Raw genomic sequence first — 27698 nt, forward strand, 5'->3', positions numbered from 1 at the left:
TGCCTGTGCTGAAGACCATTAGTGGTTTTTGAAGCAGTGAAGGGGTCATTACTAATGTGGGTAGGCTCGAAGCAGGAGGGGGAAGGAGGGGAAAAGCCTTCTGTAATTACACAGCTTTCAGGAACAGGCTGGAGGCCCTAGCCAAAAAAATGTCAACACCTCACAATCAGAAAAATTTATTTTCATTTTATGCTTAACCCATATTAACTCAACATTATCATCTTTCTTTGTTAACATTTGCAGAATATTAAAAGCCTGGCTTCTATATTAATACAAATCTAGTTAACCCCTTTTGCAATACAGGGGATTTTGTTTAACCTAATGGCATTTGGGTTTGCTAATAAGTAATCACGCACATTTTGGATAATCTATGCTATTATAGAAGATGAAATTCCTGAAGAATAAAATCTTAGATGATTGAAAAACATTCACTCTCTCAAACAGTGGAATGATTAGAATGCTCTCAATGGAATACTCTGTTGTTCCTCACGTGACCCTTTAATAACGTTGATGGGAAATATTTATTACTAAAGGCGCTCTAGTTTAGGAGTGCCTTTGACATGTTGTATGAAAGTTTACTTTTCTGTTGAGAAAGATCAGTGAATTTAGAGCAGGAACCTATTTAACAGACATGTGCATGCCAGTACAGTGTCTCAAAGTGAATGTATAATTCCGTAGTAACCATCTTTGATTTTTAAAATGAGAGAGGAAAGTAGTTTGATGATGGGAGAAGGGTTCATTATAAATGTTGGTGAGTTGGGATGGGAAGTCAAGAATGAAAAAAAAATGCTGAAACCTATGGCTTCATTCTCTTATTGCCACACACTAGGGTAATAAAAAATTTCTGTATGAAGCATTGCATGTTTTCGACTCCTTTTAATGTGGGGTCGTTGTGCATGCCCCTCTTAACCAGGAGTAGGAAACAGTTAAAAAAAAAAAAAAAAAAAAAAAGGAAGAACTTTCCACTACCCCTTAAAGGAGTCAATATAAATAACTATCGTAAACTCGGCTGTAATTGAAGCAGTTGCCATGGCTTCCAAGAATAGTTGTGATTATGCACGATCTTACTTTCCAAACTTTGTCCATAACCTCTGAATAACTAGGAAATAATGATTATATTGAGTCGTCTCACAAAGATAACATAGGAGAAGGGCTTAACTGAGGTTTTCTAGGGAGTCCAGTAAAATGGGCCTGAAACGAATTCCTTCAAATGTAACTGAAGTGATTGTAGGTAACCAAAATTCTGACCCATCGCCAAAGTGCATCCCTAACTAATGGAAGAAACTGAATACCTGCAACGTGGTGCTTTGTACTGCCAGCCTAGTGTGGCAGGAATGGGGCTGCCTCAGAAGGTTTTTGAATTCTTGTCCTCTGCCATTGTTTTCCCCACACGTGATGAAAAAGCTGTGATTGAGAAAATCAAGCCATAGACTAAAGAAATCACAAACGGTGCTTTCATTCTTAGGCATAAGTGACTCTTTCCTAACTTCTGATACATCTTTCAAAACATTTGTTTTTTTCATTAGCATCCGTACCCCTCCGAAGAGCAGAAGAAACAGTTAGCGCAAGACACAGGACTTACAATTCTCCAAGTAAACAACTGGTGAGTGACCCAAAAATCAATGTCTTTCTCCCGTGGCTGAAGTAAGATTTCGCAATAATTGTTTTCCTTTTTTTGTCTCTGAAACAAAAGAAATTGAGGAGGATGAATTCTGGGTTTCTACCTGGAGGTGAGAACCTAGTGCCTAGGGACAGATAACTAGGTAAATGGTTTTTGCAAGTTGTATTCCTCTTCTCTTTCCCTCTCCTCCTTTCTTTTCTTTTCTTCTCTCCCACTCTTCCTCTCCAGCGCATGTTTCCCCTTCTCCCCTGCTTTAAAATTCTCCAGTGGTACACAACAAATTCTGTTCAGGTTATTCCCCGGAAAACAGTTACTCCGGGTATTTTGGCACAGGCCCTATGTGGAGTTATCAGTTCTGGGAAGGTTTCTTTTATCTGGGCTTTGAGGGGTGATGGAGATGCAGGCTTTTTAGGATCTCCTAATAGAAATTTATTTACCTAAATTTTTTTGAACACAGGGTTAAAAAAAAATTTCCTGTTTTTAGCTTTGCGATTTGGCCGATTACTTCTGAGGAGGTGCATGGACCATCACTCTTTGTATATGGCTTAGAGGGTAACTGAGGAAAAGGAGGGGCAGAGGATTAAATAAAATGATCACAGTGGCCAAGAAATGATATAGGAATTACTTATCAAAATACTGGCCCAGGTCTTATCAGCAGCTTAATTTTGTTCAGTACATTCTTGGGGTGATGTTCAGATTAATTGAACTGACAGTTCTCTTTCAAAATTCAGGGAAAGTATTTGCACGGATTTCAGGCCTTATACAAACTTAATTACATGGAACTCCATTTTATCATTCTAATTCCATGTAGCAGAGGTTGTATTTACAAATGAGAAGTCTCTGCCTTTATTCACAGCTTTCCTTAATATATTTATCAAAGCAGGTTCATTTACAAAGTGCTCTATCTGTGGGATACAGGCAGGCAGACATTAACAAAGCTTTTAGGTTTATCAGGCTCGCTGCCTGATGAGCTACCCGAGGGTCAATTGATTTTGTGGTTCTGTGATTCATTTTTTTCTCATTTTTCTAGGATCACAATGAGAGACATGCTTGGAGAATTAGCCAGTTTGTCTGCCTTATCTGTCAGGCAATTTTTTTTTTTTTCCCAGGGAAGTCAAGCTACTTAAATTGGCCACAGGAACTGCCGTTATCTGACTTTAATGCACCCTATAGTGTGGATAGCATTTCAATTACACCAGTAACCAAAGCTTAGCTGCAGCCCTTTTCATGCCTAGTGCTGTACAGAAAGTGATGTGCCTACCTACAGAAGCAGAAAATTGAGTTGCCTTGCTTCTGTCAGGGTGATTAATGCAGAAATAAACTGCTAACCTGAAAAGAAAGGCAGAAAGAAAGGATAGACAATACAGACTTGAATTCACTTTAATTTTCTTCTAAAGATTGGAACTATGTACGTTTAAAGATACCCTTTGGACCAAAAACTTGGAATAAAGGCTGTAATCTCCAGATGGGATGTGTATGTGGTTATACACTGATATGAACCTCATAGAGGAGATACAGATACTGTATGTCTCTCTCTATATATATTCTCCCTTGTGTCCCCAGCACCAGCTCTCAGTGGTCTAAAACAATAAAATAAATAACATTCTGTGTTGAAGAGAGGAGACTGATTTGCTCTGCATGTTGTTTTATATTACGCTAGCTACCAAACCAAGCTTCTTTCTGTACAGTGGACCTTGATGCAGTGAACATTGCTTTAAAATCATAATTTTCATAAATTGGGGGCAAGTTGAGGATGGTTGTGGTGGGAGTTTGGAGAAAAAGGAAGTCTTTCAACATTGATGTTTGACTTTGGTGTTTGATGTTGCTTTTTTTTTTTTTTTTTTTTGAAAGTACTGCTCTCTATCATCCACTACCTGTACTTTTTGATGTAGTCATTACACTTGAAGCGCAGAGATATGACAGTCAGGTCTAAAGATGAGTGGTTCTCACAATGAGACGCCTGGTTGGAACCTGGAGACAGCACCCTTATTTTCTGAATTCCCTTGCACCCCAGGGCATGGACAAGGAGTTTGGTCAGTATGAAACATCTTAGGGTTCTTGTTTCTCTGTCATTTGAACCATGTTTGCTGCAGAATGCCAAGGGTTAGGATGTGACAGTCCATCACGCCACAGCCTCTCTGTAATATGGCATAAATATTGACACCTACATCTTTAACAAAATAATTCCATCTCCCTAGTTTTCACACTTCCTTCTGAAAAACCCTATAATCTTGCCCCAAGGTCCAATTCTTAGCTAACAGCTACCCTTAACTTTGATAATAAAGTGTGACTCATGAGGCTAATACAGCAAATACTTCTAAAAGATGACCTGGAATTTCACAGGAACCGAATGTTGGTGGATTTCGAAAAGAAATGTAAAAGAGCACACCAGCACTTTTGGTACATTCTGAAATGGTACATTCTGATATTGCCCAATGTCTTGATGATAACATCTTCAAAACAGAGGAAAGCGATCCAAATTCATTTCTAAAGGCTTCCTAATCACTGGTCTTAAGTGCCAGGTGAGGAGATGAGAAGAGTCAGCAATGAACTGTTTCTCCAAGTCCTGAGAGCTCTCAGCAAAAAGAAGCGCAGGGATCACAGAGCAGTTCCTAAGCCTCACTGTGTCGGTTCTCCTAGGAAATAATACCCACTTCTCTGACTGAAGCTGGGAATTTAGACTTATCTGCTGTGATGCTTGGACCCCAAGAATCAGAATAGAAAAAGCATGCAAATCAAAAAATCACGGAAGACTTGCCATTTCAGTTCTGCTTCTCACTTACCTCTTAAAATAGAAGGGCCAGGCAAGGTCAGGGTAGTTAAGTATCGCTGTAAAATTGCCTCTGTAGTAACAAGCAATAGAACATGGCCCCACGCACTTGATGAGAGCAATAAGCAATAAAAACAGACCTGTTAAGATCAGACAGTAATTTTAGAACAAATAAGCAAAAAAAAAGGAAGTTTAGGAGATAATTAAGGGAATTAAAGATTGTTTTATCTTAGCAGCCAATGTTGGAAGTAATTTTAATGGGCTTTTCCAATGTATTTACAGTAGGGAGTGCGCAAAAAAGTGATGATACAAACAAATCAAAATGTGATTTCAGGAAAAGAATGGAGTTTTATGACACCATCATTTTTCCCTATAGTTAACCCTCAGAAGTCCATAAATAATCAATCACCTAATTAAGAGTTTTTTTTTTTAAATGATGATAACCAGCTCTTCAGTGTACATATACTTCACTGCCAAAGCTAAGTATAAGTAGTAAGACTGTTCAGTTAGGAAAGAGCCACACTGGCTATGAAACTACAAAGTGTGTGCATTAGGAGAGAAAAACATGGAAATGAATACCCTTAATCTGAGTAACCTCCTCACAATGGAGAAGCAAACCTGGTGGCCTTTGACTGAATATTGATGAAAACCTGGAGGCTGATACAGCTTGGTGGGTAAGCACTCAGACTCTAGCACCAGACTCCGTGGCACTAAAAGCCTAGGTCCACTGTTTGTCGGATGTTTGACTTTCAGCAAATTACTTAACCCTTTTAGGCCTTAGTTTCCTCACCTGTAAAATGGGGACAACGGTCATTTATATCTTACATGGTTGTAACATTTCAGGGAAAAACTGCATGCTACCTGCTCAGTGTAGAAGCTATCCACAGTTAAAATAGCAAAAAAGCACATAATTGTAAAAATGAGAGAGAATTATGATGATTTCATATGGTGATATCAATAAAGACCTCATTAGGTTGCTTACAAACAAGAATGGAGAATTCTTTCAGGAAGAAATAGACACACATGTAAGGGGTGATAAAATTTTAGAGCAGACAGCTTACTGTGCATAGCTTCTATATTAAACAAAGGTTGACTTTTGTAGTTTCTTAGATGATCCTTTTTTTGTAGTTCTTTGATGCCAGGGAGGCAAGATTAGGGAGCCCTAGGAGGTAAGTGGCTTCAAATAGCTATAAAAGTTAGACGTTTTGAAGGAAAGTTTTGGGTATTAATGCTCTGGTATTTCCTCAGGAGACGTACTTACATTCATTCATTGGCAAAAGAGTTTTAGAATAAAAAAATATTTTAATGAGCAAGTTCTTGCTTGAATAATGTGTTAGGATGCATTCATGCGCCTTTGACAATAGTAATCACCAAAATATGGCAAAGTCTTACCTTTGACAATGCAAACCCCTCAAGCTTAAAAATACTTTGAGAAAAATCATAACACCTCCATGTTTTTATGTAACTTCCCCCAGTGCTATATATATGAATTACAATATTAATTTTTAAGTTCCTATTTCCAGGTTTAATTTTAAAAGGAAGAAATACTACTTTTATAAGCTCAAATCACTGCAGTATTACATCCTGCTATATACCAACAATCCCAAATCCATTCTATCCATCTTATTGACAGAAAACAGTTAGACTAAGAAGAAAGGACTTACTTTCTTGATAGAAGGCTGTCTCCAGGGCCCCAAATAAAAATGCATGAAACAAATTTCAAAGAACTTGCCTGTTGAAGGTAGCTCAGAGAGTTCCTTTGTATAATAGATTACATATCCTTGCCCAGCCTCTCAAACTAAAGACATAAAATGTCTTCGTCCTGCTTGCCCCACCTTTCCATCAGTGGTCTACAACAATCTCTCTTGCTGCACTAGCTTTTAATAAGCAGACCTCTACTTTGTAGAACTTCCTCATGGAAAGGAACAGTTTTGCTTTGCTTCTTTCAGTCTGACCACGTTGATGAATTTTTCCAGACTAGATAGGAGCTTGTTCAGTGAGGACTCAGGAACTGTGCTGGGAAAGTTGTCTGGGCAATCAGTTTCTCTTTCTTCTTCCCTTTCCCTTGAGGAAAGTTCACTAACTCCCTGGGTGACTTGGTTTTCTTATGAAATGGAAAGTTGAGGAGACAAAAGGATTTGTGTGTGTAAATATGACATAGGTTAAGAATGCTCTGAAAAGAAAAAGCGGTTTTGTTAGAAGACCCTCTCAGCCCTGATTAAAATATGGACTGGAACAGAGTGGTAGCCTAAGGAAAGCAATCATTTTCCTCAGGAACCCATCGGTCCAGATAGATGTGGGTGCCCTGATGCTTTTCTTTGCTATTGACACTTGGAGGGCAAGAGCAGGACTGTAGGGGGGTTTATAAGACAGAGTCGATGGCAGGTCCTCTGTCAGTGAGTCCAGCCCAATCTGAAGCCTAATTAAATGAGTAGGAGGCTGGGTTCGTGGTAAGAGACTGCGCTTTACAGCAAAGACAAGTCGTTTTCAAAGGGGTGTACATTGTCACTCCCCGGCAAGGAGAGCAGACACCAGGAAATCCGTTGTAATGTGAGGACATCACGAGTAAGCTGGGAATTGAGGAAAATAATTTTGTAGTAAACATATGGAATAATTGGCCAGTGGTGCAGGAAATCTAAATGAGGCACAGAGACAGCTGGACACTTTTATCTCCAGAGAAAAAGGATTGAAGGAAGAGAGTGATAGACCAGGGAGGTGGAGTAGAGATAAACCTGAGGGAATGAGCCGGCTGGACAGAGTATCCTCTCTCCACTCAGCAGTTTCCACCACGGCCATTTGTTAAACACAGGGCTGCCATCTTCTCTGATTATTTCCAAGGAACATCTCTGTTTCTGAATCAAAAATCCATTTGAATCTCCAGTCAGATTTGCCAGGTGCTAGATTCATTGTCAGCATTTCATGTGCTGAAACTGCCAATGCTGAGGAAAAGAAGACCAAAAAAAAAAAAAAAAAAAAAAAAAAGCATGCTTTGGAACCTCAGCTTCTGAGCTTGAGGTGAAAAGCTTCTCTTTCAGATGGGCTCACATGCCATAGAAATCAGGGACCAGGGGAGGAGACAGAGATGCCCGGGATGTGGTGGCATTGAGCCCCACAAAGTCCTTTGCTAACCCAGAGCATTTTCTTAACTGCCAGTTGCTTCTGGGGTGACAGAGCTGAGTTTACATCCACTGCAAGGTTTCCAGTCACTTTCCAGCTGTACCCAGGTTCCAATCACTCTGTCTCCAGGGTCTCCATTTCTGGGGGACTTGTCGTGGTTTCCGAGAGGAAAACCAAAGGGGCGTGGTGAGAGAGACTAAAAGACGTGAAAAGAAAAAGACACGGGGTTTATGTTTAAACAGAGGGATGGCCTGAAAATCTAAGTGGATTTCAATTTGCTCTGTCTACAGCAAATGGAGCTGGGGGTGACTAGGGCATCAATACAGGGCATGCCACTTTTGAATAAGAGGGACTGTTACCATATTTTCCCATTTCAGTTTCTGCAGCAGAATTTTGACATCCCACACAGATAAAAAAATTGAAGATACGTATTGTACCTAGGCAGCTGTGCCTCCAGTCCATTGCCATGTCACACTAGCATTTCCAGACACTTTCTAGCCCCTAGAGACAAGAGTACCGTTTCCAGAAATTGAGATTCTGTCCAAATTTGGGCCAGCGGCTCAGACTCAGTTGAGAGCCTTTTAAAAGTGGTAAACAAAAGGAGTTGGAGGGGGAAATAAAGGAAGGAGATGCCAGCGAGGGGACTCAAAGGGGAGGTCTGCTGCAATCCTTTACATTCATTATACCACAGCCTTTGTGCTTTTCCCTTTCGCTCTGCAAAGAAAGAATGAAATATGGTTTTCATAGCAAGCTGGCAGCATTATCTCAGGATGCATATTTCTTTGCTGGGTTGGAATGCCAATAAGGGGAGAAAAAAAGTCCCTCGTTTAAAGGAAAGTACAGTGCTACAGAGAAAACACAAAACAACAAAAAAGGAATGCAACAAGTTTCTGAAACAGTTCCAAAACATGCCCCTTAAAGAAAATATTTAAATGAGAACATTTTTTGAAGATAAAATTCCTCATGCTGAACGTTATGGTTTTTCTCTAAATATGTGGGGGGAATTCAGCCCAAAATGTAGACTATTTTTTGATATTGGAAGATCTTTAGAATTAGCCCCCTCTCTTTCATTGATAAAGACAATGAACTCCACAGACAAGTCCTGGGGTAGACACAAGGCTGTACCTACTTCTGTACTTCATTACAGCAGTATTTGGAAGAGAGACAAAGTTTGCTCAACTAAGTCCTTTATCCATCTCTGTTGCCGTGATTGACATGGTTTCTCAAAGTAACACAGAAATAAAAGTCTGTATTTCAGCACATTGCGTGTTTTTAAAGTATGATCTTATTGACTTGCTATGTACTAATTTTTAAGTAGAAAAAAATAAAGGCAATTCATTGAAAATATTACAGAATCGTCTTACAGAGCGGATTCACGAAGTATTCCTAACCCCAGTCGCAGATCAATACAGCTGTATTTTTAAAAATGGTAATAAAAAGGAATTTTCAAATTACCCTCAAACTTATTTCTAGAATGCAGAAATAGGAAATAGAAAGGGGCTTGTAAATGCAAAGTTGAAACAGAGCCTTTAAATTTGAAGCTATTAAACAGAGGGTAAAAAATGGATCAGAATACCATATCGTTTACTTTCCCTAAAGTTTTTTGGTTTTTGTTTTTGCTTTTGTTTTTTTGGCTGCTCATGCAGCATGAAGTTTTTGGGACAGGGATTGAACCTGTTCTACAGCAGTGACAATGCCAGCTCCTTTACCCATTGAGCCACCAGGGAACTCTCATTTCCCTAAATTTTTACCCTTAAAAATGTGAGTTTTGGCAGCTACAGCTTGGTTCTGAGTTCTCAGTCCTTTTTTACCACATTGCTGCCATTTCCAGTAATTTTTCCCCCTTGTTTCTTCTATTCCCCACAGTAAAGAGTGTTTTTTAAATGTATTCCAAAAACTCTCTATCAGAGGAGTATGTCCTTTAGAATCGTCTCTAGATCACGTCCTCATTCACTTCACTCATTCATTCATGCATTCATTCCCTGGAAAGCAGCACTCTAAAAGTTACTTAATTAATTAGGAATCTGCTCTGTTAATGACTAAATGTAGGGTCATATTAACCTCTTGATCTTAAGGGCTTGTATTGTCTTTGCTGCTATTGTTTTCATTGTGTTGGATTTTTCAAATATTAGAGAGGGAGTAACGGCTGGGCGGCCCCTCCGGGGGCTTATCCCAGAAATTCTATCCAGTTCATGACTTTCAGAACCATTTCTTCTAGAAACAAGGAAAATCATTTTTTATCTGCAAAATTGTTTAGAAACCTGGGTAGGAAAATACTTATGTTTTTTCTTTTTTAAAAATGTTTCTTTCTTTACATCTTTTTCCTTATTCATTGTTTTATTGTAATCATAATAGAAAATCTCTGGGGTTGTCTCTCATTGTTTTTGTTTTCTTGTTTTTTGGTGTGTGAATAAGAATCACTGTTGCTGACTGATCATTCAATATGGATTTGTGCTAACTCCCTGTCCTGGTCAGAATCAACTCTGCACTCAGGTTGAAATACTTCAGAGTTCTTTTTCTTTTTCCCTTGCAAGGTAAACATTGAGAGATATGAGATTTCCCGTCTGCCTCTAGATACAGCTTATCTCTTAGATAAGTCCATGCAAACCGAGGTTTTAGGCTGTTTAATGTTGACCTCTTGAGTTCCAAACTTCCTTAAGGACTTTAGATAAACAAAAACTTTAGCGGTGATTACTAAGTGAATGGTGGGACGTGGATTAATCCCCAAAGATCTAGATTCAAATCTACCTCAAAACCCACCAGTGAAAAAAAATCTTTTTAATAATCTTGGCCTGATGATGGCTTCAGCTCAGTTCTTCAAGAAGGACCCAGCCATTCTTGATAAGCCTATATGGTAAGAAGGATGGTCAGAAAATTTCTTTTTCATTATTGCTCATAGATCTCCTTTACAGAGATGCATACTTTCATCTATCTGACATTTTTATAATTTCAAGGTTAAGCTGTCAATTATTTTAAACCTAGATTTTGCATACGATTTCACTTAAAAATGATGCAACATGTGGCAGCTTTCTTGTCTCTGCACTTTGTTTTCTAAAATTCAGAAATGTGTTCTCTTTAAAAGAGGGGATTCTGAAATCAGTAGCCTGATGATGAGAATACTGAAAGTAATGTATACAGTAAAATACGTAAAGATTTCGTGTGAGCAGAGTGGTCTTTTTTTTTTTTTTTTTTCATTGTGGGTCTGATTCTTACTGTTTTGTCTTTGCAGTAGAGTATTTCTGAGTGCCCATGAGCAAATTTCCTGCTCATAAAGGTGTGTAGAAAGTAGCACTTTGGAATTTGGTCAAAGCTGGTTTATTTCCTGTGTTACCTGAAGCCAAGTTCGATAGGGTAAACTCCAAAATCCTTCTTAGCTATGAGTTATTAAATACTGATAGTCTTGAACCTGTGTGACTCAGTGTGGCTCTTTGCTTCGCTAAATATGCAGGTTTCCTGTCATCCTACAATGTTCCTGTAGATTCAGTGTTTTGTGTCTGTGTTTGGTGGACTCAGCTGATGGAGAAGAAGAATATTAAAGAGAAAAGTAGAAACTCCCTGTGGAATAGAATAGAATAAAAGTCCTCTAGATTACCTTTCCTTGTAATTTTTTTCATAATGAAATTACTAAAGCAATGTCAGTAAACAGGAAACAAGTGAAGGGTAAAATAATTAGCACCAAAGGGAACATAATAGGTTACTTATTAAAATCCATAGACAGGTTATATGACCCCACCGGGTCCAGGGACCAGAGATCACGTGACTTGGTGTGCCTTTTCTGCGGTGAGCACCCCAATGTACTTTGTCAGCTTACTGGCTTCTGACATTAAATAAGCTTCAGGTATGATTTATTGAGTAGCCTTTTGACAGGAGCAAGAAACTGAAATCTTCTAGTCCTTGCTGAGCCTCTGCTCTGTTTTCATTACCTTCTCCAAGTATTACATTTAGTCAACCGAGTTATGTGTAGTTCTGGGAGAATCTCTCCTGCTCCCAGAAGTCATTGTTCCACTCATAATAAAATTATGCTATCAATTTGCCACAAGAGAAACACTGAGTTCACTAAATTATTGCCATGTGTTTTGTACTAAAGACAAAGTGATACCAATTAAAAAAACAACCACCCCTGGATTCTAGTTTTTAATGGTGTGCGGGGAGAAGTGAGGCTGGCTCGCAAGGGAGGTCACGTCTCCCTTCTACACATTACAAATTTCATTTTCCTTAATTAGAAAATGGCGCTTGTGGAGAATGAGCAGGGGGTTTAAGAGGGGAAAGAAGAAAGAAGGAAACCTGAGTTGAGCCCTAAATAATATGTCAGAAAATGAAAACTTACCTCCCACAAGACTATTTCATTTGAAAGATTTGCTAGGTTACATTAGGCTCAGATAGATTTTTCTGGAAATGGGGCCATAACCCACAGACGAAAAAATGCCCCAGTTTCAAAGCTCTGCAGATAAGTCAAGTCAATACTTTGGTTCCATCACAGTAATGAGTACTCTAGCTCTTATTTAGAGTAACATTTTCAGGATGCTGTATCCCTAGGGATTTGAGCATTAGTTATGATGTAAGAGTGTCATGTTTTTAGAGTATCAGCAGGAGCTTATATCCTGTGGTCTCAATTCATCTTATACTAGATTAATTAAAGAATTGCCAATAATTTGGTCTCAGAAGGAAAGCTTGCCTATCTCACCCCCTAAATAAATAATGCCAGCCAATTTACCATCAGGTTGGTGATGAAACAAATTCAGAATTTTAGATATTATGAATAAATCCAATTCCATTACAACAGAAAATCTTTAGACAATAAAAATATTTCCAGCCCCAGGCAGTAGTTCACTAATTTTAAATAATACCTCTAATGACACAATTTTATTAAGCAGTTGTGGACAGCCCTTCCAGCATATTAAAATGAATTGTATCTGTTCTCAGGACAAGGGGTAAAATTTCTTGAGGAAATTGACAGTTCACAGATGATATGATTTTTCCAATAACACCAGTAATCATTAACAAAGGAAAAATAATAAGATGGCTATTTCTAGACCCTCCTAGAAACCCTTCCATAGCTTAATAGCAACATGTGAGAATAGATTGAAATGAATCCAAAGAAAAAATGATTCTTCCAGGTATCACAACTAAACAAAATTAGGTTGTTTTATGAATGAGAGCTCTGCTCTTCGGCTGTGTGTCCAGACTAGTGGAGAGTTTAAAATGATTTCTGGATTGGCTGAGGGTGGGGGGATTTTATTTTTTTCCTAGCCTGTGGAATGCAGAAATTCCCCGGGCCAGGGATCAAACTTGAGCCACTGCTATGACACTGCTAGATCCTTAACCCACTGAACCACCAGGGAACTCCAGGTTTGCTTTTTTTCCCCCCCTGCCTTTTAAGTTACAAAGGGATTATTCACTTTGCTTAGCTCTTAGTAGATGCTCACAACTTCTTGTTGAATTGAATTCAAATAAGCTAGAGAGAAGGCTGAGGAAGAAAATTTACACAAAAGCTGAGTATTAAGGTGAGAGGGTGACCACTAGCATGCCATTGCTTGGAGGCGATTAGATTTGAAGTTAGTTTTGAATCAGAGGAAGGAAGTGTTTTAGTAGTTGGATAGAAATAGTATGTGAGTCCATGAAAGTGGGGAAATTGAGTAAAGGAGTCTGGGAGGAAACCAATTCTCCCTAAAGAGAGAACAAGAAATTTGCAAGTGTGGGAGGTACAGTGAGAAAGACAGACACCCCAGTTCACAGGATTATGGACGAGCGGAAGTTTCGGTGCTCACACAAAGGATGATGCAATGTGGACTGTTAAAGCGAGCAAACTGGGTCTAATTCCAGCTCAGACAATTTGTATGATCTTGGGCAATTTAGCCTTCCTCACTCCCTCTTCCCTCATCCATAAAAGAATGAGAACTGGGTGATTTTTAAGGTCCTTTCTCTTTTTAAAAATTCTATTATTTTCTGATTCTAAGCCTGTGAACTGAAAAAAGAAAAAATCTCGTCAAAGCAAGTGAGATGAAAACGATTTTAACCATTGTATTTTGAATTGATTAGAAGAGAAGGGGAGAGACCAGTCACAGTAGACTATGGCTGACTTAAACAGAACCTGAATCAGAGATTTAGCTATTAAAATGAAGAAAGAGAGACTGATTTTATCTCTATTGTTAAAAAAAAATGTGGTAGGATTTGGTGACTAATTCAGCATGGAGTGCGGAGAGAAAAAAAAGAGCCACAACAACTCTGGGCTCTGTGCCTTGGGGAGCCGGGGCTTGGGGATTCTTTCCACAATGACAGCAGATTTGAGTGGGGCCTGATGGTTTCTCTGGGAAGATGATCTTGTTTTCACAATAGATAGCATAAAATAGAGATGAGCCCTGGAGGGAAGGAGAGGTCAGAATAACAGGAAACACTGTGGGACTGCCAGAGGGGAGGGAAAGTTAGGTCTGAGGGTACAGATGTTATTGAGGGCCCTGGAGCAGATGAGCTTGTCCAGAAAGAGAGAGGAGGCCTTGGTGATAGAGGGTGTGGGAAGAGCTCAGGGGTTTAGGAGCCTGTCCACACAGATGACTGTGATTTAGAGGGGACCCTGTAAAGGACAATTCTGTAACTGGTCAGGTGGGAGCTTCCTAAGGCAGAAAACTATAGAGGACAGTATTTCAATCCGTAGCTTAAAATTTCCCATAGGAAAAACGAACTAAAGTTTAAAAAAAACTACGTTTGACATTTCATTAAAGCACAGAGTTCTACCTGAGATGGAATAGTAGGCCAAGTAATGAAGTATATCTTTCTTCTTCCATGTTTGGATAGAATGAAGAAGAGGTCATGCCATACTTAATGCCATAAAAGTATGGACTTCAATAGACATCCCCCAGTTTTCCATAGTCATGAAGGTTAAAAGTCTTGTAAGAGTGTGGAGTGACATCATGAGTTTTTTCTCTATGTGAAATTCCTTGGCATCTGCTCCCTGACATGTCAGTAGCAACAACAACAACAAAAAACAGTCTTCCAAATAGGGGGTTGTTGATCTGGCCATGAAGAGCGTGGACCTTGTGCTGTGGGTAAGCCCTGCTTAGAAGTAATTTACTCCAACAGTGACCATTCATACACTTTTGCCTTGTCATTTTCATTGCCATTTATACATTTTTAATAGGCAGCACTGGAGAGAAATGAAATACCATTTTATTAAAAGTATATCTCCCTCAGCTTTTATGTAGAGACTATGTATAATGTCTAGTTTTGATCATTTTGATAAGCCCTTTCTTAAATCCCTTCTTCCAGCACAGACACTCCTATTCTGAAGGGCCAGAGAACTCAAACACCAGGTCAAAGCTGTATGTAGAGTTTCGCAGAAAGCCATTGACTTTAGAGTCACTGTGATGATCAAAGCAGATTATTTCCCCAATTAAACAGTCACCTTCATTTGTCAAGGTGATCTAAACTGACTCTAGATTTTGAGATTTGAGGAGCTAATTTTCCATTTTGTCAATTCCTTACTACAAGCAAGAGGGGAATAAAGTTGCAATCTATGGGTAGCTGTAACTATGCTATTTAAACATTTACTTCAGTGGATCATGTGTATTGTACCCACCATCACATCTGATCTCAAAACAATTTAATAAACAGGTCTCCTTCCCCCAGCCTGCCATGCTCCCCTCAGAAGTTGTACTTTGCTTTTAAAGCTCTCTGATCTCTAGTTAGCTTTGCACTAAAGAACCTTCCTGTTTACTAAGGGTCTCTTTCTTGGCTTCACCGTTTGTATTGATGTGTTTCTGCACCTGAGTTCATCTCTGACAAGAATTCTTTCTAGGATTCCCATGGTGGTGCAGCAGAAACGAATCCGACTAGTATCCATGAGGATGCAGGCTTGATCCCTGGCCTCGCTCAGTGGGTCAGGGATCTGGCATTGCTATGAACTCTGTGTAGGTTGCAGACGCAGCTTGGATCTGATGTTGCTGTGGCTATGGGGTAGGCCCACAGCTGTAGCTCCAATTTGACCCCTAGCCTGAGAATTTCCATGTGCTGTGGGTGTGGCCCTAAATATAAAGAAAAAGTTTAAAAGAAGAATTATTTCTAAAGTAAACATATTCCTTGCTAGGTACCCAATTGGTTACCACTAATCCACATGAACTTCAGAATCCCAAACAAACCGACTTATTGAAAATTTTCCAAAACAATTGTCTTTTCCCCTTGAATGCAGTAAGTGAATCATCCTCATTATCCATCCCATTCCAACTATATTTAGAGTAATATGTGAACATTTTACAATTTCTTTAGAAAACTGGGTATTCGGAAAATGGAATAATATGACAGATTGAGTAGTTTTATGAGACTATGTTATTTTATGATTCTTAGATCTTTATCTTAAAGGGAACATTAAGTATAATATCAAATACAGTCAATGAAATCATAATTACAGTAGAGCTAACTTTTATAATAAATCTCTCACATGGCTCCCAGGAACACATGGTTACCAGGATTCAATTTGATAAGCCTGTGCTTGGGAAAGGAGACACAGTTGTTTACCATCAACTTTATAAAAACTGTAAAACTAATTGAAGAAAAGTTTGCTTCAGCAAAAAAAATGTACTTCTAGAGTTCCCTGGTGGTTCATGGGTTAAGGATCTTCCATTGTCACTGTAGTGGCTTGAGTTGCTCCTGTGGCTCAGGTTGCTTTGGCTTGGGAAATTTTGCATGCCACAGATGCAGCCAGAAAAAAATATACTTCCTTCTCCTTGAGGGCAGAAACTATAGTCCATTTGTTCTCCAAGGTCTGGGTACCTGCCGTAGGGCCTGGTCACAGAAGGTTCTCCCTGAATAGTTGTTGAAAAAATAGATACATGATACTTCACACCAATCAGAATGGCCATCATCATCAAAAAGTCTACAAATTCTAAATTCTGGAGAGGGTGTGGAGAAAAAGGAACCTTTCTACATCATTGTTGGGAATGTAAATTGGTATAGCCACTATGGAGAACAGTATGAGGATTCCCTAAAAAACTAAAAATAGAGTTACCCAATAATCCTGCAATCCCATTCTTGGGCCTTTATCAAGAGTAAACCATAATTCAAATAGATACAAGCACCCCAGTGTTCATTGCTGCTCTGTTTACAATAGCCAAGACATGGAAGCAACCCAAATGCCTATCAACAGAGAAAGGGACAAGAAGATGTTATATGAAATGTGTGTGTGTGTGTGTGTGTGTGTGTGTGTGTGTAATGGAATACTATTCAGCCATAAAAAGGAATGAAATAATGCCATTTGCAGCAACATGGATGGCCCTGGAGATTATCATACTAATTGAAATAAGACAGAAAAAGACAAATATCATGTGATATTACTTATATGTAAAATCTAAGAAAAGGATACAAACAAACTTATTTACTCACAGACATGGAAAACAAACTTATGGTTACCAGAGCAGGGGGTGGGGGGGATAAATTAGGAGATTGGGATTAAAATATACACACTACTATACATAAAATAGATAACCAGCAAGGACCTAATGTATAGCACAGGGAGCTCTACTTAATATCTTTTAATAAATTATAATGGAAGAGAATGTAAAAAAAGAAAAAATATATAATGTATATGTAATTGAATCACTTTACTGTATATCTGAAACTAATACAACAGTGTAAATCAACTGCACTTCAATAAAATTTTTTTAAAAATCAAAGAAAGGAAAAAATACATCCGTATTGAATGGTTATTTCTGTATCAAAAGGTACTCCTAAAGGGTTTTATATCAGCAGTAAAGGCTGTTTAGAGGTACTGATACTTTATTTAGATGAATTTGAAATGTAAAATAATACCCCTGTCAACTCTGGACAGTTGCTAATAAAGTGCTAAATTTAACTAAATATTGAATAATTTAAATGAAATAAACTGTAAATGGAAAAGCCTTGTAAATAATCTAAGCTAAAACTAGTCAACATCACAAAAATATTGAGGTCAAGAGAGAGAAAATTGAGTTCCCAGAACCACCCAACAAGTTGGAAGGTAAAGCCCAAGGTTGAATAAACCATGTCCCAGGTCCAGAACCATTTCTAATCCACCATATCCTGCCTCCTTATGTCAATGACTTAATTATCTCAAAAAGAAAAGCAGACCCAAAAGGAAGTATCTTGACCATATCCTTAGCTTCATTTCTTTTCTATGTGATTTTGTAGTGCCATTATGACCTGGGTTTTAAGAAACATTAAAGCTACCCTCTCTCTTCCCTGATTATTATGTTATTGTGTTCATAAATGTTCTTAGAAATGATTCGTTAGGACATTAAGAATCGAGATTCTTACGTCATGTTTTAAACAAATTTTTTAAATGAAATAGTTATAATCCACCCAAATGGGTATATGCAGTAAATATAAGAAAGAGAGAAACTATGAAACATTTAAAGAATCTCAAGAAGTCTTCAAAAAAAAAAAATTTAATTTGGGATGTGGCTTTGGGCCGAATTTGTTACTGGGTGGTTTTTGAATTGGAAATCACTGTATGTGGAGGGGAAGGGAGGTTGAACAAAACGCTATTGGGCACTTACCTGAAGGATTTAATAAAAAGAAGACTTTTTGGATCCGAAAGGAAAAAAAAAGATTATATTGAAACAAAGCTACCATTAAAGACTTAACAACCAGCAAAGAGTGGGAGCCACTACCATATTAGATCTGTGACCTTGGACACTAACCAATTATGAAGACTCAGGGCAGCCAGTGAACAAAGCAATTACAATGGGAGTCAAACTATTAAGGAGCCAAGAGTTCAGTAGCTTTATGTCCCTGCCAAGGTATCCTTAGAACACTACGTAATAGGAAATGAATAATATTAACATTCCCACATGGTAGTTTAAAGCAACTTACAGTATATTCTCATCCAAGCAGATTTTTCATTTTGATGTCTGTGGGAGTGGTTATTTTATTTTTATATGTACTTTTACAAACAGTTAAATTGAAATAACCAGTAGCATAAAATTGCCAGTGATTTAGCTGGCTATGAACTTGTAACCAAATACACTTGGAAGATTTTTCTTTTTCCCTCCCTTTAGCTCTCAGGTAAATTTCACTGCATGACAGCATTTCATGCTAGGCAAAGCTCATACAGGAGATGAAAAAGCATGAAGCATAACAAACATCACAAAGCCAGTACAATTTCTTGTTTATAAAGAAAAACAAGGAATATAAGCTAAGTGGCAAGGTGCTGGTTGAAAGATATTTTAAATGCCTTTGAGTTAAAACCATCAGGGATCAGAAAGCAGAAGGCAAATTCTAGAGGCTAGTACACCCAGGGAAGACGCTGATGAATTGCCTTGTGCACATTTTAATTAAACTATCATCTTGAGATTTTTTTGTGTATTGATTTGCACAGTACTTTAAAAAGCTTCTACCCCCCCCCTTTGAATGTTAAAGCATTGTGCCTTCAGCTTGACTCTATGAAAAGAAATTACTCATCTTTGGGATTGTTATGGAGGGGGGAAAAAAAAACCAAAACAAATGGGTGGACATGTTCTCTTCTCCTTTTCAATATGTTTAAATTTCAACTGTTCATATAATTATGCTGGCATGTATTTCTTCCTGGCTCTAGTCATGCAGAAAAATTTTAAACATGAGAAATTGGACAACTCTAATGTGGTGTAAAATCTACTTACGCATTGTATTTCTTTCGATATTCTTTCCCAATAGTATGCACATTGTTAAAATTAAAAGAAAATGTTAGCTTTTATGCCCTAATGCCTTTACATGATATACATAGCTGCCAAATATTTTACTAACGTTGAAAAGGGGAAGTTTGAAAAATAAAAGAAATATGAGAGATAACGGTTGCCTTTGGGCATAGGTGACAGTGGCAAATATTTAGTAGTAATCACTGCCTCCTATATGGCACCAGTTTTAAGAGTATTTACCAACAATAACTAGTTTCCTAACATCCTTTTGAGTCAGGTTTTCTCCCTTCTGTACAGAGGAGTAAATGGAGGCACAAGTTGAAGTAGTCGAAGGGGCTGTAAATAAAGTCAGACAAAAGCACTGGGACACTCACTCCCCACGTCCAAGTGCCATATTCATAGGCAGTAGGACTTCCCTGCTGATTTCATCTGAGTAAATTAAGGATTTCCATCCTCCAGTTTCTTCACTCCCACCCACTCCCACGCATAGCAGCTTAACAAGTGGTAAAGAAACACTGGGCTCTAAAAGTATGGGATTGGAGTTCCTCTTGTGGCTCAGCAGGTTAAGAACCTGACATTGTCTTCATAAGGATGCAGGTTTGATCCCTGGCCTTGCTCAGCGGGTTAAGGATCCAGCATTGCTGCATGCTGCTGCATAGGTCTCAAATTCAGCTCCAATTTGACCCCTAACCCAGGAACTTCCATATGCCGTAGCTGCAGCCATAAAAAGAAAAATAAAATAAAGGTTTTGGATTCATGAAAAGGATTATCTCTTTCTGAGATATCAAGTGCTAAAACAGGTCTCTAAACCAGGCCGGTGATGTAAGTATATCAAGATGGCCTGATGGAGGAATACAGAAAAGTCTATGATGTAGACATATATGTTCTTCTTCCCCAGTAACTAGTCAGATTCTCATTCAACTTGATAGTTAGGTCTAGATAGATAGACAGATAGATAGGTCTATCTGGACTGGGGCCTGACCTTGTCAGCCGTCGTCTTGGAATGTTCATCTAATCTTTAGGGTTTTTCCCTAGGCCACAAGACACTAGGGAAAACTAAATTGCTCTGATGCTGAAATAGGGTTCCTACCTGTTCAAGAGTGTGCTCACGTTCACAAGTACCCTAGAGTTGAGATGATGCCCAGTAGGACCACAACTTTAAGACTCACTTCAGAATAGAACAGATCATCTTGACTCTCTGGGATCAGCATCTTTAAGTCTGTTCTTGGAATGGCCCATTGTTGGTGGTGAGAAAGGGACCCAGAGATAAATACCGGTTTGCTGTTTCACATCGAACCAAGGGTCCACATGTGAGAGATTTCAGAGTACCAATTTACTTGCTAACTTTTTCTTAGTTGAGGTTCAATCTTTGAAAGAGTAAATTTTCTCATATTTTAAATAATCTTTCCCCTGTAAAAGATAATTCCTTTCACCTTCACTTTTGGCTACTAAGCCATTTTGTACACCATTGAGCTTTCCTTTATCAGCAATGGATAAAAATATAAAAGTTCTGAACCTTTGCTGAGCTGCACATATCTCTCTGAAAGTAATAAAGCCCATGAACTCCCAGAAAAGGTGTCTACATACACACTTGCACAGTTTTGCTACAAGCTCGGGGTCCTTCCAAGGACCTTCCAGTGATTAAACCCCAAAACAAACAAACAAAAGGAAAGAACAAAACCTCCCTACTCTAAGTTTGCTGGGAATATGTTAACTAATCTAAGAAAAAAAAAAACAACAACATAATCACCATTCTTCCTTTCGTTGGTGGTTGGATTTTAAATTAATTGAATTTTTAAAATGGTAACAGATGGTTCTCATTTTATTAGATGTTAAATTCATACAAATTGTGAACCATACCTTTTGGTTTGCTCGGCATGGTACTGGCAGGGCCAGCATGTGCCCTGCACAGTTCCAGGGGCGCTTGCCACACCACTGGGGTCTGCTGTGAGTGACACCCTCGGGGTCAGGCCCTGCAGCAGCTCTCATCAGGGTCTAAGGCATGTTGGCTATTGAATGGGTTAATAAATTCAAATGACACCACCCCGTAACACATCAGTTTTAGCAAAATACTATTTCGGTCATTAGCCTTGGCTAGAATTCATCTCTACTTCCTAATGTTTGACGACTTTCTTCCTAATGTTTATCTCAGAATGTTAAAATATATATACATACAGTACATGTCTACAGTCATTAGATCTTAAAGAATATCTCTATTCAACATAAACTTTTCTTCCTTGGTGAGCGCTCTGCTAATAAGTATCTTGTGCACTGACTGCCTTTTGGTGATCTGTGACCACCTTGAGCCCTGCTGTGTGAAATGCCCGATTATCTGCATATGTGTCTATTAATTTGTTTATCTGCCCACCTATCTAGAGAAATTTTAAACGGTGTAATAACTTAAAGAACGCTGACACTAATGTAGTATTAGATTAAAAGAATGTTACTTTATATGGACATAAATGTAATTTAGAGGCACTTAAAGGAAGCTCTGTACTTCTCCTGATTCTCGGCCAGTGAAGACAGGTTGATCCCCCTCGTTTGGGGATTGCTAATTTGCCATTAATTAGAAAGATTGATTCTGTTCTGTGATGCAGAGGCCCCACCCTGAATGCATCTTTCTGGTTTCTAGAGCAGTTTCCTGGTCGTCATTGTCGTTGCAAATATGCAACTGAATGTCCCAGAGCCTCACAAAATAAAAGTGCTTTCTTGCTTCTAGATAGCAAGTGTGAACATTTTCCCAATTTTGTTTTATATTATAAAGCTCATGCTGGTATTATTTTAAATAAACTTCTGCTTTATTCCACTTGATAGTTTTAAAATTGCAACATGAAAGCTGTGCTCTGATTTGAATTTCTAGTGAAAGAAGTGCTTTTGTCACAAAAAAAATTCTTTATTTTTCTTGAAGTCAGTGCCAGTCTCAGATATAAGGCTTCCACCAAGGTTGTGCTCTTCTGTACAAAACAGCATTTATTTTTCAATATGTTAACTGTTTGTTTATCTTCCCTATGATATATTGAGTTTGCTGCTATAAGCCTTTTTTCCTACTCTCTCCTCTTGGCTGATGACAAATTTTAATCATTGGACTGTCCTTCACAACAATTACTTTAACTAAGATGAGTTATATTCCCTCTATGGGAATGGAGTCAGGGAATCTATCAAAACTAGTGAGAGGAAAATTCCTAGAAATGTTTTTAAACATAGTCATTAAGAATGGGCTGAACCAATACAGAAAAAAATGTCGGTACTCGGGAGTGTGAAGGAAACCACTTACTCACTGAAATTTGGATGCCGACCATTGCCAGTAGGATAATTGGCAACTTTGAACCACATAATTTATTTCATAGTGGTGGAAACTGGATAATAAAAACAATACCAAACCCACAAGGAAGGATCTAATTTCCTTATATATACTTCACATGCTTTGTAATGTTATAAATAAACATACCCGTGTCTGTACTGATAGAAAGGTGTGCCTAAATATGATGAACAGACATGGACAGTATGTAAATATTTACATTTAAAGTCAGTGACCTCATTCATGATTCCTCTTATATCTTTCCTCTTCCTTAACAACCTCGCTATTTTGGCAAACCTTTCATAATTTCTTTTTCTAATGTTTTCAGAAACAAGTTGGAAATTATCTTGGTGGGTTTCTTTTACGTGTGCTAAATACAACCTTAGAAACAAAACAGAAACCAAGATATTTTTAAAAAAATAATAAAAAAAAAAACACCTAGACACAGAGAGCATGAGAATGGGAAATGACTGGTGATGCCTAGAACGAGGGTCTTTCAGCATACGTTTGGATCCTGTTAGCTTCACTTGCAGCCTTGTGTGTGATTAGTAGAAGGACTCTTGGTTGTGGCTTTCCTCATGACTTCAGACCCTTGCCCGCCCTAGTGACATTTCCCCGAGTTGATGGGAGTTCTTTGGTATTTTGGGAGTTCCTTCTTACTTCTGTATATCTCGAAAATGTTTCAGATAGTAATTCCTCATGCAATCTACTCTACTTATCTCTGTGGCAAACTGTCCCTAGATGAATATGAATCCTCAGCTGACTTATTCGTCCGAGCCAATAGCCTGCCAGATTGTCACCTCTGTATTCAATTTGTGTACGTTTAGTAAACCCAAAGTTAACCTTAACTGGGCGGTATAAAATATAATTAGGGAATGAGATTCACTGCTTCCTTCCTCCACTCTGTTGACAGAGGTTTACTGAGCACCTACTATTACCCAAATACCTATCATGGTGCCAGGAGCTGTTCTAGGCAAGGCCTCTTCAGGGCTGGGACAAAATCAACGCTCTGCCCTCATGGAGTTTACAGTGGAGAATCAAATGTAAATGACAAAGGTACAAAATCATTTCAGTAATTGTTCAGAACCTATACTCTCCTTAAAGTTCAATGTTGTAATACTGCACAGAGTCTCCAACATACCCCCAAATGCCTACACCATACTCTATTTTAAATTTTATCTCAGAATGTTGGAAATATATCTGCCTCCATGCAGTTGGGCAACAAAATAAAATGAAAAATGAGAAGAAAGTTGCCTGCACTAGGAAGTGCATATTCCTTCCCACAAAGGTGAGAGCAGACTGCCACAGCCAGAGGTGGTATTCATTGCCCTTTGAAAAAGGGCCCTCCTTCTGTCCTGTTCTGTGAGTCCCCTCACCTGCCACCCCACTGACTCACCACAGCGACATTTAGCTGTTGAAAAGAATGAGACACATGTAAGTAAGCTGTCTTTAAGCTGAGAGGGATCCAAGTCTTTCTCACACTGGTATGAATATTTGATTGGGCAGTTTGTTGGATAATACTTTATTTTTCTTTTTAGGGCTGCACCTACAGAATGTGGAAGTTCCCAGGCTAGGGGTGGAATCCGAGCTGCAGATGCTGACCTACACCATAACTGCAGCAACACCGGATCCAAGCCACATCCCCAACTTATGCTGCAGCTTACAGCAACGCTGGATCCTTAACCCACTGAGCAAGGCCAGGGATCAAACCCGCATCCTCATGGATACTAGTCAGGTTCTTAACCCACTGAGCCACAATGGGAACTCTGGATGATAAATATTTACAGTGCCAGGTGCTAAAGATATATTGGCAAGCCAAAGAGACAGACTCCCTGCCCTCATGGAATTTCCAGTCTATTGAGGAAGACAGATGGACATAATTATATAATCATTATTTGTTCTTCTTATTAATAATGTCTGTAATGGAATCATCTATGATCAGTTGGACATGAGCTGTGAGTTATTTTCTTTTTGATTTCGCCTTTATAAGCAGCGCCGCTCATTTTCCAAGAGCTTCCCAGAGTTAATGATGCAGTCCCCGGCCGTGTAGAAGATAGGAGATGCTGTTTTTGATGAGTTCTAAGCCAAGCACGACAATATTGACTGTGTTTAAATCATACCTTTCTTTCAAAAGTATCTCAGTACTTCATGTGTATTATCTAACCACCTCTTGGATGAGGGACTTATTTTTTTCAGATCTCCGTTTATATAAAAGGTTAGGTAACAGAGGGTATATAACCTGCTTAGTATTATTACCAAGAAGAATCTGTTGTATTCACCTTGGTGCATGCACATACACATAATGCTTGGTGCTTTTTCATGAGCCACTTCTTACAGAGAGAGGTCTCAAGATGTGATAGAAAAGACAGATTTTGGAGCAAGAAGGATCTGAATGTGTATTTGGCCTCACATTATTAACTGTCTGAACCTGAGTTTGGAGCCTCAGTTTCCCCATTTGTCAAACTGAAACCATTCCACTGAGTCAGAATATTCTTATGAGGACTCTAATACTCGGTAGGAGTTCCAAATGTAGCTCTCCTTACTATTGTTGTTGTTTTAATTGTTAGGTCACATTTTGTATTCTCTTTCTATTCCTGGGAAACAGCTTTGTACATTTTTCTGCATATAGTGAAAGACAAATATCATTCGTTAACGGGTAGCACAGAGACAGAATTTCAGTTCCTTTCTGTAAATAGTTCCTCACACAATCTTGTATGATTTTTATTTTTTTTACAAGGTTGTTACCACTTCTGATGATGGAATATTTTACAGAAACATTCACAAAATAAAAAAGACAAAGAAATGACTCCAGTAACTGGAGGATTTGGTGGCTTCTGAATTCCCGTATCGGAGGGTGGTTAGTGTCATTGCATTTTATTTGCTCATGGAAACCAGAAATCCTGGCCAGCTCTAAATATTTTTTTCCTACTAAAAATTGTTTTTCTTCCCCTAAGCTTTTGTTCATCAATGTTATTTATCAAATGTTTAAAATTAAATACCTGAGTTGTATCATGTTTACCATTGAGGTACAAATAGCTGAAGGATCTATTGCAGGGGCCTAAATATATAGAAAAGGACTTATTGCAGGTATTCTAACACATTTAAAGACGAGGATAGGTATTAGTTTCAGAGATTTAAGCTAACATGACATCCCCTAGTCTCCTGGTCACTTCCTATGTAGTCCATTATTTCTTAAAGTAAAATACATTAGGGAGTTCCCTGGTGGCTCAATGGGTTAAGGATCCAGCATAGGCATTGCTGTGGTGTGGGTTTGATCCTGGCCTGGAAACTTCCACCTGCCAAGGGCAAGACCAAAAAAATTTTTTTAATGTTACTATACATTGGACATGCCCCTTTATCTCGCTTACCTCCTATTTTTAAAATATATATTTTTAAAAAGGTGATCAATATGCTATGGGAGAAGTATCATACCTAATGAGTTCATCCCGGGTGCTTGAAGTGGTAGCGAGCCTTTCCTTTTGAAGATTAATAAGGTCTGAAGATTAGAATAAATGATGTCTAGATACTGTGATCATCCCATTTGTATTTGGTTTCTTTTCTCCTTTCGCTTTACCTCTCAATCAGAGCCTTCTATTCCTTCTTTTCCTTCTGCCCATTCCTACCTTTTTTCCAGCTTCTCCACCGCCCGCTGTGAGCCTCTCTGTGCTAACAGTTCACCTTGCTCCCTCATGCCGCTTACTTCTGTCCCTGTTTACAGACCCTCCCATGGCCAACTCTCTCAGACCACGTCCAGCCCTCTCTTATCTTCGGGGGGGGGGGGTGGTCAGCCTCTCGGCAGGATTGACAGGCCTTGCAAATCTTTTGGCTGCTGTAATAAAATCTCCAGTTCCTGAGATTTATGAGGTCAGATGCATGTAGAAGAGGAAACACCTACAGTTCATGAAATTGTAAAAAATGCCAAGTGCATAGGTAGGAGGAAGAGATGCCCAGATTCTTGACAGTTCCTCTTTTTTGCCAGCATGGTGTGTGTTTTCTTTAATTTATCATCCAGGTAGTGCAGGTATTCAAATGGCCAATTCAGATGCTTTTTGGAGCTCTTGCGATATCAGTTTACATAATTAATAGAAATATACCAGCAGGTGACTGTAATGTGATTATAAAGTAGAGTCCTGGCTGTTGGGTGTATTGAATACTTTTAAATGAAATATGTGGAGTGTGTGTATGCATGCAATGTGTTTAAATGAATGCAGCCTTTCCAATCAGCCAGGAAGAGAGAGAAAGGATGTAAATTGCTAGCATGTGTTGTTCAAAATGCAAAAGTAGGAAAGCAATATTGATCTGTGCTTTGGATGTTTATTTACATCAGTTGCACAGTGTTAAGATGTCTGGCCATAATTATCAAGACCTGCCCACCTGTCAAACCGCAATTGGGTTATTTCCCCATTGTCTTGCCGCAGTAAATTTTCAGGTCTGGATGGGCATTAGACAAATGGAAAAAGGCTACTTTCCCGGAACATGTAATTCATTATGGAAAACAGGTGCCTGCTGAAGATTTTTGCTTTTATGCAGACATATTTTATTATTCATAAAATATTAATGTAAGTAGTCACTACCAGAGTTGTGTGGGTTGTTTTCGTGTAAAAATTTCAGTTTTAATAGGAGAAGAGAAATTGTAAGGAATCTCCAAACCTTGCTTTTTTGAAAAGGTAAAACCTATTCCATAAATAGTTTCCTTCCCTTGCCGTCCCAAAATAGATCTTAACGACCCTGGCTCTCACTTACGTAATGTGCGAAAAATAAGTCTGCTTTCATGTTGTATGCGGTGGATGTTCCGTCCAGCGACAACCTTGCGGTAGGGACAGAGTGACCTTTCCAGAAAAAAAAAAAAATGAAATATACTTTCATTTTCCAGAAATATGCATGCGAGTAAAAATTTGACAGCCTGGAAGAACATAAGCAAATATATCTTTTTATTTGAAGATAAAAAGAAGCAGGGCTGGATAGGAAAGGGAGAAAACCTGTGAAAAAAAAAACGGATGATGCAGTTTTTACGAATAAGCAGCTTAATGTATCTTGGCACCCACAGTAAGCCTTGTAGGAGCTCAAAGTGCCTCAGGCAATCTGTGAGCAGAATAGCAATTTTATTACTTTGTCATTAAACCAATTTCACAGCAGTATTGTTTGTTAATGAGCAGCGGCAAACGAGCGAAGATGTCACACACTGGAATAGCAGAGAGATTTGTGACCCAAGCTCACAGCACTAAGATGGAAAGACCACGGCTATAAAAAAGG

The 27698-nt window shown here is 38.6% G+C and overlaps 1 protein-coding gene across 10 annotated transcripts in view; it reads left to right on the forward strand.

Moving 5' to 3' along the window:
- The window catches only part of MEIS2 (Meis homeobox 2), a 209372-nt gene that overhangs the window by 146638 nt on the left and 35036 nt on the right, over positions 1–27698 (forward strand). For all 10 annotated transcript variants that reach the window (XM_021098059.1, XM_021098046.1, XM_021098074.1 and 7 more), the window contains one exon: positions 1527–1603. In XM_021098059.1, coding sequence (XP_020953718.1) covers positions 1527–1603 — 77 coding nt within the window. The remainder of the gene's footprint in view (positions 1–1526; positions 1604–27698) is intronic.

This window comes from Sus scrofa, chromosome 1 (assembly GCF_000003025.6).
Source record: "Sus scrofa isolate TJ Tabasco breed Duroc chromosome 1, Sscrofa11.1, whole genome shotgun sequence".
Lineage (NCBI taxonomy): Eukaryota > Metazoa > Chordata > Mammalia > Artiodactyla > Suidae > Sus > Sus scrofa.